At 25.6% G+C, this 9,760-nt stretch overlaps 3 protein-coding genes across 3 annotated transcripts; all 3 read left to right on the forward strand.

Annotated features, from left to right (window-relative positions):
- Positions 1 to 213: 213 nt before the first annotated feature.
- LOC134831995 (fatty acyl-CoA reductase wat-like) lies at positions 214 to 6,092 on the forward strand. The gene is made up of 6 exons (XM_063845850.1): positions 214 to 340; positions 457 to 493; positions 3,261 to 3,862; positions 3,922 to 4,194; positions 5,315 to 5,603; positions 5,665 to 6,092. The coding sequence occupies exons 1-6, from the start codon at positions 241 to 243 to the stop codon at positions 5,942 to 5,944; spliced, it is 1,581 nt and encodes a 526-aa protein (XP_063701920.1). The 5' UTR covers positions 214 to 240; the 3' UTR covers positions 5,945 to 6,092.
- A 197-nt stretch (positions 6,093 to 6,289) lies between these two features.
- Positions 6,290 to 8,178, forward strand: LOC134829039 (fatty acyl-CoA reductase wat-like). Its single transcript, XM_063842031.1, has 6 exons — positions 6,290 to 6,449; positions 6,503 to 6,539; positions 6,721 to 6,808; positions 6,870 to 7,017; positions 7,876 to 8,135; positions 8,173 to 8,178. The coding sequence occupies exons 1-6, from the start codon at positions 6,290 to 6,292 to the stop codon at positions 8,176 to 8,178; spliced, it is 699 nt and encodes a 232-aa protein (XP_063698101.1).
- Positions 8,179 to 8,181: 3 nt separating this feature from the next.
- On the forward strand, positions 8,182 to 9,282 carry LOC134832010 (fatty acyl-CoA reductase wat-like). Its single transcript, XM_063845891.1, has 4 exons — positions 8,182 to 8,434; positions 8,490 to 8,756; positions 8,817 to 8,924; positions 8,982 to 9,282. Exons 1-4 carry the CDS (start codon positions 8,190 to 8,192, stop codon positions 9,274 to 9,276), a joined length of 915 nt encoding a protein of 304 aa, XP_063701961.1. The 5' UTR covers positions 8,182 to 8,189; the 3' UTR covers positions 9,277 to 9,282.
- Positions 9,283 to 9,760: the final 478 nt, after the last annotated feature.

Below are 9,760 nucleotides of genomic sequence, written 5' to 3' on the forward strand. Positions count from 1 at the left end.
TTGTAAGCGCGAAGGTAAATCTCGCAGCGCATGCATAATCTCCATACGGTACCTACAGAAACGAACGTTGTAACTGTGCTAACAAACTTTTTGTGACGTAAAAAAATCCAACTTTTTACAACAAAACCTTATTAGTATAAGACCGATTGAAGAGGTAACAACGGAGTTTAGTTTGAATTTGGAAGTCGTGTCGGTCGGTTCAACTTCAAATATTTAAAAAAACGAAAAATAAGACAAACAATGGAAAATAACAACGAAATCCTCAAAGGATACAACGTCAATGAATCTCCCATGTTGGAATTTTATCGCGGGAAAACAATTTTTATCACAGGCGGAACAGGTAAAAATTTAATTTAAAAATCTTAATTAATTAATTTTTTATTTTTTTTTAAATAAATAATTTAATTTAATTTTAATTTTTTAAATTAATTTATTTTTAATTTTTTTTATTTTCAGGTTTCCTCGGAAAATTATTTCTCGAAAAGCTGTTAAGGTACATAACAAAAAAAAAATTAAAAAAAACGTGATCTAAGATAAATATGTGCAGATCTTGAAAATTATCTAAAGTGTGAAAAAATTTAATGTTATTAAATAAGTGGAGACCATAACAATAATGCAATAAATGGGAGACCTTGAACGTACTTAATTTAATTATTTGAAGTGTTTACAAGGAATTTTTTTCATCGATCACTCGTTACTGACCAATTGAATAATTAGAAGATTTGACATTGAGATAAAAGTTCAGGAAATAATTAAAAAAAAAAAATTAAATTAAAAATAAAAATTAATTAAATTCGATTAAATTAAAAATAAAAAAAAAATAATAAAAATAATAATTAAAAAAAATAAATTAAAACTATTTAATAAAAAAATGAGAAAAAATAAAAAAAAATAAAATTGAAAAATAATTTTTCAAAAAGTGACAATAAGTTAAAAGTTGAGACACGCAAGATCATTTCCGGTTATCAACAAAATTTTTGAAAAATGCACCAAAATAATTACGAAGTGCCGTTATACGTAATTTGTTTGAATGTTCCAAAAAAATATAAATATACATAAAAAAGTACATATAAAAATGCATATCAAAAGTGAAATTTTTATTGATTTTTTTAAAAAATTCAGTGATGGGCTATTTTTTTTAACTAAAAAGGGCGCATAAATAACTTGTTTAAAACGAGTTTATGAATAATTTGTGAGCTAATTTCTTCCAAAATAAAGCAAAAATTTAATTTTTTACTGCACTATTTGGTTTAAGTTTTTTTTTTGACAAAAATTAAATGAAAAATTAGAATTAATTCATTAAATTAAATTAAATTAAAATGAAAAATATTTAAATGTATTTAATTAGAAGAATTATTTTATTTTAAAAACTTTTATTAATTTAAAATTAAATAATTTTATTTTTAATTTTTTTTTAAATTATTTTTATTAATTCAAAAAATATTAAAAATTAAAAAAAAAAAATAAAATATTTTTTTTAAGTTGTTAGTAAACGTTAAAACATATTTAGTGCGATGATCCAACAAACATGTTTGTTTGTTTTTTTTGTTAAAATTTATAAATAAGTTGTCACCGCAAACTACAAAAGAATACAAAATTAGCAAAAAATGCTTCTGAAAAAAACTTCTGAAGTAAAATTCTGACCAACTTGTTCAAAAAAAGTTGCAATATCATTCATCACAGTCATAATTCAAAGTAATTTAAAGTCATCAAGAACTCATTAATTTTTTTCTTTCAATTTTTTTTACATTTTTTAGTATAAATCCGTCACTGCCCGTTATTTCACCGAAAGTTATTTCTTTTTTGACGTAATCAGAAATGCCGTTAATTTTTGTTGTCGTCACCCAAAAAACGTGTTTTTGTTTATCACGTTTTTTAATGTTGGAAACTGGACCAACAGTGAATAACCTGAATTTTTTTTGCATCAAAACGATGCACTTGTGTGATGCACTTTAATGGGAAAAAATCCCAGAAAGAACATAAAAAGAATAAAAACTCGTTCAAATTTGTTTGCCCTTTTGTTGAAGTTGAAGGTTATCGAGAAGTTAGGACGGAGCAATTATTAATTTTTTTCCCTATTTTATGAATTTATTATTTTTTTTATTAAAAAAATTATTTGATTTTAATGTTATTAATAATTATTTAAATTAATTCATTAAATTGTATTTTTTAGAATTTAAAAATAAATAAATTAAAAAAAATAAATAAAATTTTTAAATAAATAAAATAAATAAATAAATTCAAAATTTACTTTAAAAATTTCTACTTTTAAATAATTTTTAATGAATATTTTTATTAGTGAAATTTAATTTTTTTCTAATTTAATTTTATTGAATTATTTATTTTTATTTAATTGAATTACCTAATTTATTTAATAATTTATTTTTAAATTTTACTAAAATTTTGAGAATAATTCAAAATAAATTTAAATTATTTTTTTTTAAATAATTTTTAATCTTAGAAGTTTTAAAAGATTTTTTTGCAATTATTTTTTTTAAAAATTGATTCAATTTATAACAATTTTATTTAAATTAATTTTTTACAAAAAAATATATTTTTTTTAATTCAATGAATTTTTAAGTTAATTAATTTTTTTAATTTTTTTTAGTAACTAAATTTTGAAAAATTATAAAAAAAATAATATTTTAACAATTTTTTTCTAAAAATTTTAATTTTTCAATAAAATATTGTAAAAACAAACTAAAAAAATCGAAAATTAATTTTAAAAAAATTAAAAACAAGAAACAATTTCGAAAATTGTAACATCCTAAAACACCCGCATTCTTCATATAGCGCTTTTTATGTTGTTCTACATTACTTTTCTGGTTAAAAATCTTATTTTTTTATGTGTTAATAGCAACATTGTAAAAAAATTTAAGCATTTTAACATGATTATTTGAAATTTTTTGCTTAAAAGAACATAAATGAGTTCTAACATTTCCTACCAACACCTTCGTTGTTAAAGTCCAAGGTCGATCAAAGATGCAGAATCAACATTCATGACTTCCGCAAACAATTGAACACAAAACTAATCACTTCATTGTTCAATTTTGATTGATTTTTTTGGGCAACTCGAACCATGAACTTGCTAAATGGACCACAATGAGAAACTGTTTCGTAATTTTTATTGATGACTTGCATTTTTTTCGATTTTTTGTTAATTTTTTTTTAAAGTTTGAGTCTCCACGGGCCAATTACAAGCAATTTTCGACACTTTCTTGATTTTTCAAGGTCAACTCATGATTTTTTTCTCTTTTCAGAATAAACGTCAGTCGAATTTTCGTGTTGTCACGCCCCAAAAAAGGTTTATCGAACGAGGAACGTTTAGATGCGATTTTCACAGGTCCCCTTTTCGAGCAACTCCAAAAAACGCAACCGAATTTCAAGAGTCGCGTCACGATCATCGATGGCGATTTGCAGAAAATTGAGCTCGGAATGTCGCCAGCTGACAAGCAACTCGTCATGGAAGCCACAGAAGTTGTCATTCACGCAGCTGCCGATGTGCGTTTCGATCAAGTGATAAAAACCGCAGTTGAGACAAATGTTCGGGGCACACGTGAATTGTGTCGTTTGGCAGAGAAAATCCGAAATCTCGTGTCTTTGGTTTACGTATCGACGGCATATTCGCATTGCCCGATGACAGATATTCAGGAAAAATTCTTCGATCCGCCCACAGATTCGGATAAAATGATCGGATTGGTTGAAAATTTGGACAAAGATGCGGAAAAAATGTTCGATAAAGTCACAAATGAGCTAATTCAGCCGTGGCCCAACACCTATGTTTACACAAAAGCCTTGTCGGAAGACATTATTCGCAAATTTAGTGATCGATTGCCTCTTGCAGTTGTTAGACCATCAATTAGTGAGTGATTTTTTGTCTTTTTTAGCTGAAATTTTATTAAAATTTGATTTTTTTAAAAGTAATTGCAACACAAAAAGATCCCTTACCTGGATGGACTGACAATATTTACGGGTTAAATGGCGTAATTGTGGGCGTATCTGCAGGACTTATCAGAATAATGTACTTGAAATCGTCGAATGTGGCAGATATCATTCCAGCTGACATCGTTATCAACACAGTTTTGGCTGCGGGGCGTCAAGCGTACGTCGATCGGTATGACGGACAAGGAAAAGTTAAGGGAAAAGCGAAAGTTTACAATTGCACGAGCGGCAATGTTAATCCTATCAACTATGGTGAGTAGAATTTTTTTTCTTCGTTAAATACGATTTTTGGCAAAAAAAAATTAATATTTAAAAAGTTAGTCAAGTTGCTTGATTTTTTTTAAATATTGTTCTTTTTTCAAAAAAAAAAAAAAAAAAAAAAATAAATAAATTAAAAATAATTAAAAATTAAAGAAAAAAATAATTTAATTATTTATTTAATTAAAAAAAAAATAATTGAATGAATTATTTTCCATGAAATTTTATTTTTTATTGAAAGTTAATTAATTAATTAATTTCATTTAATTTTAAAAAATAATTAAATTAGGTACTTAATTTAAAAAAAATTATTTAATTAAAATAAATAATTTTTTAAAATTCAATTTTTTTTTTTATTTTCATATTTTTTATTTATAATTATTATTTTTTTATTTTATAAAATTTTGTTTTTTTTTTATAAAATAAAATTAAAAAAATAGAATTTCTAGAATAATTTTTTTTTAAATTAAATTATTTAATTAATTAACTTTCAATAAAAAAAATAAATTTCATGGAAAATTAATTTTTTCTACCTATTTCTAAAGATTTTTTTTTTAAATTATCAATTTAGATTTTTTTTCGAATATTAAGTCTTTTATCATGGATTTTCTTCTCTTATAAATAAATTTTCACGAAATTAATCAAATAATTTTTTAAATTTTTTATGAAAAATTTTTAACGCAAAAATGTCTTAAAAAATTTCCCTAAATATCTTTAAAAAAATATATAGATAAACGGTTAAAAATTGTTGAAATTTAATAATTTTATATTAAAATAAATATTTTTTAAAAAATATATTTAAGAAAATTTTTATTTTCATTTATTTTAATTTTACTGACATTTCGAAAAAAATGGACCAAAAATTTTCTAAATAAATTTTAAAACAAAAAAAAAATTAATAAAAGTTAAAAAAATTATTCAAAAAAAAAAAAAAAATTAAAAAATTTATTTAAAAATTGAATTAAAATAAATTATTAAAATAAAATTTATTTAAATAAAATTATTAAAAATTAATAAAATTTAATTTTAAAAAAAATTATTAATATTAAATAAATAATTTTTTTTATTTAAACTTAAATTAAGACTAAATTAATTTTTTTTACCTTTTTTTCAGAAAACATCTACAAATTCGCAATCCACTCTGGCATCCCATTCCCTCCAATGAAATGCTTGTGGCACGTTTCCTTCAACACAACGGAGAACAAATTAGTGCATTGGTATTGCAAGTTGATGTATCACTTCCTTCCCGCATTTTTCATCGATATTTGGCTGCGTGTCATCGGTCGAACGCCTCGTTTGCTCAATTTGTACAAAAAAGTGCACAAATTCTCCACGGTACTCGAGTACTTTTCGATGAACACCTGGAAATTCGAGGGCACCAACATGCGGGAACTCTGTACGAGGTAAGAAAATCGAAAATTCAATTAAAATTTTTTTTATTTTTTTTCTATTTTTCTCTTTTAGTCTCACGCCATTGGACCAAGAACTCTTCAATTGTGACGTCGCGAAGATGCAATGGACCGAATATTTTGACACGTACATGAAGGGATTGCGCTTGTACATCAACAAAGACCCCGAGGAGACGATACCGAAGGCGAAGAAGCGTTACGCCAAGCTTAGATATGCCCACAAATTCGTCGTTTTTATGTATTATGCGTTCTTGTCGCTCTTCTTCTACGGCATTCTGAAGTTTACGGGCGTCATTTCGATGTTTGACGAGCATTTGCCGGCTCTGCTGAAATGAATTTCGGCCTAAAATGAAGAAAAAAAAGTATTATTGTGTGAATGCAGCGAGAATGTCACTTTAGAAATATATTTGTACGATTAATTATGGGAAATTAGAACTTTAGTGTTTTATTTCGAACAAAAATGTGACGTAATTTAATGAAAAATGGAACAAAAAGAAATAGAAATACAAACAAAAGTTCGTAAAAATGCAAATTAATGAGCGATCGACGATTATATCATTGAAAAAAATTTAATTTAAGTAAAAATTTTGAATTTTTTGTTCAGTAGCGGTTCATTTTTCATCGTGACAAGTCCTAAAAATTTTAAAAATTAAAAAAAAAAATAGAAAAAAATTTTAAAAATGTCTCTTAACAACAATAATCATGAAAAAAACGGAATTTCGCCAAAATTTAATCCAGAAAAAATTTTTGACGAGCACGAAACCGAAGATATCGAAGCAGCGTCGTCGCCCATGAAGGATTTCTATCGCAATAAAACCATTTTTATGACAGGCGGCACAGGCAATTTTTAATTTTTTTCGTAAAATTTAAATTTTTTAAAGTAATTTTTTCAGGATTCGTCGGCTTAATTATTCTCGAAAAGTTGCTGCGGTAAGATTTTAACCTTCAACCGTCGCGATGCGGTCAAACGGAACTCGAAAGAACAAAAAAATTAATTTCGGTTTGACCTTTTTCACCTCTTTGCGTCGCGTTGTTTCACACGTTTTTCGTTATGCTCGTCCGTTGTGCACTTTTACTTAACCTAGGTAAGTGATTCGGAGTTTATTTTTAGGTGCGATGTGAAGGAAGTGTTTCTCTTTGTGCGTCCCAAGAAGGGAAAAACGCCCGAGGAGAGAGTCAATGCCATTTTTGATGAGCCTGTAAGTTTGGTTTTGTGGATTTTTTGGGATTTTCTGAAATTATTGAGAAATTTTTCGTTAGATTTATGTGAGATTGTTGAAGAAAAGGGATTATTATATGAAGAAAATTACCGTTGTTGAGGGAAATTTGGTGCATCCAACACTTGGGATTGATCCGTTGGTTAAATTTAGGATTTTGCAGGATACGGAGATTGTGATTCATGCTGCCGGTGAGAATTTTTTCAAAATTTTTTTCAAAAATTTTTTCATATAATTTTGAAAATTTTAATTAATTTCTTTAATTATTTAAATAAAAAATAAAAAAATAATTTAAAGAAAATTTAATAAAACAAATTAATCAAAAAAATATAAAAGTGATAAAAAAATAAAAATAAAATTAAAATTAATTTCCCTAAATATTTAAAAAAGAAATTAAATTTAAAAATCGAAAAAATAATTTTTACATTAATTATTTACATTCACTAAAATTAATTTAAAATAAAATAAAATTAATAAAAAATAATAAACTAATAATTAAAATAAAATAAAAATTAAAATACTAAAAATAAAAAAAAATTATTAATAATATATTAAAAAAAATTAAAATTGAATATAAAAAAAATTAGAAAGTAAAAAAAATAAATTAATATAAATTCAAAATATTGAAAAAAATGCGAAATTTCTTTAAAACAAAAAAAAAAAAATAAAAAAAAATAATAAAAATAAAAAAAAATTAAAAATAAGTCAAAAAATTAAATTACATAAAACCTAAAGTAAATTATGAAAAATTGTGAAGATTTTTTCAAATAAAAAAAATATTATGAAAATTTGAGAAATTAATAATTTACAAAATTTAATAAAAAAATCCAATTTTGTCAAAAAAAATAAAATAAATAAAAAAAATTTTTTGAAAATTTACAAAAATTATGTTATAAAAGAAAAATAAAAAAATTTAAAAAACTAGAATAATTTAAGAAAAATTAAAAAATTCCGAAAAAAATTTTGACTTTTTCGTAAAAAAATTAAATTTTTGCCTTTTTGATGTTAAAATAATTAAACTTAATATTATTTTAATATTTTTTTTTCAGCTGACGTTCGTTTCGACGAAACCCTCAAAGAAGCTGTCGAAACGAACGTTCGTGGCGCCCGCGAAATGCTCAAACTTGCCGAAAAAATGTCTCGTCTCCTCTGTTTCATGTACATGTCAACTGCTTTCGCCAATTGTCCTCAAAGCAAAGTCGAGGAAAGATTCTATGAAACGCCCGTCGATCCGGAAATCATGATAAAATTCGCGGAAAACATCAATGCCGACAACGCGGATGCCATTAACATCTTAACGGATCGCATTGTGCATCCATGGCCCAACACTTATGCCTACACAAAAGCTCTGACGGAGGAATTGATGCGTGTTTACAGCAAAAAATTGCCAATTGTAGTCGTGAGACCCTCAATTATCATGATGACTTACTCGGATCCGATTCCGGGATGGTTGAATAACGTTTACGGCATCAATGGCGTGTTCACGGGAGTCGGTTTGGGTGTCTTACGGATCTTTTTGATCGATAATCGGAAGAAGGCGGATATTATCCCGGCGGATATTGTCGTTAATTCGTCTTTAGCGGTGATTTGGCATTCCGTAACGAAAGGGTAAGCGTAAAACTTCGACTTTTTGATGCAAATTTTGATGAATTTCGTCTTTTAGAGCAATAAAATTGAACGAAAATGACAAAAACAGGACGGCACCCGTTTATAACTGCGTTAATTGCGTCGATAATCCCATCACGTGGGAAGTTGTGAAGAAAAATGGCGTTCCCATGGCCGAAAAATTCACTACAACCAACAGTTTGTGGATTGGATTGTACAACACGACACGCTATCATTGGATTTACTGGATCTTGCGGATATTTTATCACGTGATTCCCGCATTTTTCTTCGATTTCGTGCTAAAAATGCAGGGAAAAGAGCCACGGTATTAATTAAAAATCTGAAATTCATCAAAAATGTCACTTACCTTTTAAATTTTTTTTAGGGTCGTTAAAATTTACAAGAAAATCCATCGTTTCTCGGGAGCCATCGCCTATTTCACGAACAAAGAATGGAATTTTGAGACGAAAAACATGCGAATGGTCTTGGATGAGTAACTTTTTTCATCATTTTTTTAAATAAAATTACTAATAACCGATTTTTTTTGTAGCATGTCCCGCGTTGACCAAAAATATTTCATGAGTGACATGAAAAAGCTCAAATGGGATGACATCTTTGACGTATTTGGGCGCGGAATTCGTCTCTATATTGGCAAGGAGTCGTGGGATACGTTGCAGCAAGCACGGAGCAGATATCAGAAAATACAAATTTTGCACTATATTTTGCTCTTTTGCATCTACAGCTTTTTGGCGTGGGCTGGATATCATATTTTGAAGTTTTATGGATACGTTGATACTTTTCATCAAATGTATTCGTACGTTAAAATTTCATTGGTTCAGAAATGAAATGTTTTTTGGGTGATTTTTTATTATTTGAATAAAGTAATTTTTTTATGAATAAATTAAGAAATTTGCAATTTTTTGGACTTTGATTTTTTGCGTTCGAATTTCGTCATGAAGCTTCTAAAGAATTTTTAATTTTTTTATAAATTGATTTGTGAAGGTAAAAAATAAAGTTGCATAATAACTTGTATGAAATTTACATTTGAAGGTAAAATAATTTTTTTTTTTTATTTTTAAAAAAGTTATTCATTTAATTGAAAAATTAATTTTGATTTTTTAAAATAGAATTAAAAATTAAATAAAAATTAAAAAAAAATTAAATTAAATATAAATTTTAATTGAAAAAAAAAATTAATTAAAATTTTACAACAACAAAAAAAATTTTTTTCATGAATATAAATCTATTTTCCATAATTTTGTTAAAAAACTATTTTTTTCTAAATATTTTTTACAAATTAATATTAAATATTTTTTAAAAAATAAATTT

This window comes from Culicoides brevitarsis, chromosome 2, assembly GCF_036172545.1.
Source record: "Culicoides brevitarsis isolate CSIRO-B50_1 chromosome 2, AGI_CSIRO_Cbre_v1, whole genome shotgun sequence".
Lineage (NCBI taxonomy): Eukaryota > Metazoa > Arthropoda > Insecta > Diptera > Ceratopogonidae > Culicoides > Culicoides brevitarsis.

Excerpts from the sequence above, each read along its gene's own strand:
- LOC134831995 (XM_063845850.1), top strand. The coding sequence starts at position 241 with ATGGAAAATAACAACGAAATCCTCAAAGGATACAACGTCAATGAATCT. Across the intron at positions 341-456 it reads TTTTATCACAGGCGGAACAG|GTTTCCTCGGAAAATTATTT; the intron begins GTAAAAATTTAA and ends TTTTATTTTCAG. Across the intron at positions 494-3,260 it reads TTTCTCGAAAAGCTGTTAAG|AATAAACGTCAGTCGAATTT; the intron begins GTACATAACAAA and ends TTCTCTTTTCAG.
- LOC134829039 (XM_063842031.1), top strand. The coding sequence starts at position 6,290 with ATGTCTCTTAACAACAATAATCATGAAAAAAACGGAATTTCGCCAAAA. Across the intron at positions 6,450-6,502 it reads TTTTATGACAGGCGGCACAG|GATTCGTCGGCTTAATTATT; the intron begins GCAATTTTTAAT and ends TAATTTTTTCAG. Across the intron at positions 6,809-6,869 it reads ATGCCATTTTTGATGAGCCT|ATTTATGTGAGATTGTTGAA; the intron begins GTAAGTTTGGTT and ends ATTTTTCGTTAG.
- LOC134832010 (XM_063845891.1), top strand. The coding sequence starts at position 8,190 with ATGCGTGTTTACAGCAAAAAATTGCCAATTGTAGTCGTGAGACCCTCA. Across the intron at positions 8,435-8,489 it reads TGGCATTCCGTAACGAAAGG|AGCAATAAAATTGAACGAAA; the intron begins GTAAGCGTAAAA and ends TTCGTCTTTTAG. Across the intron at positions 8,925-8,981 it reads ATGCGAATGGTCTTGGATGA|CATGTCCCGCGTTGACCAAA; the intron begins GTAACTTTTTTC and ends TTTTTTTTGTAG.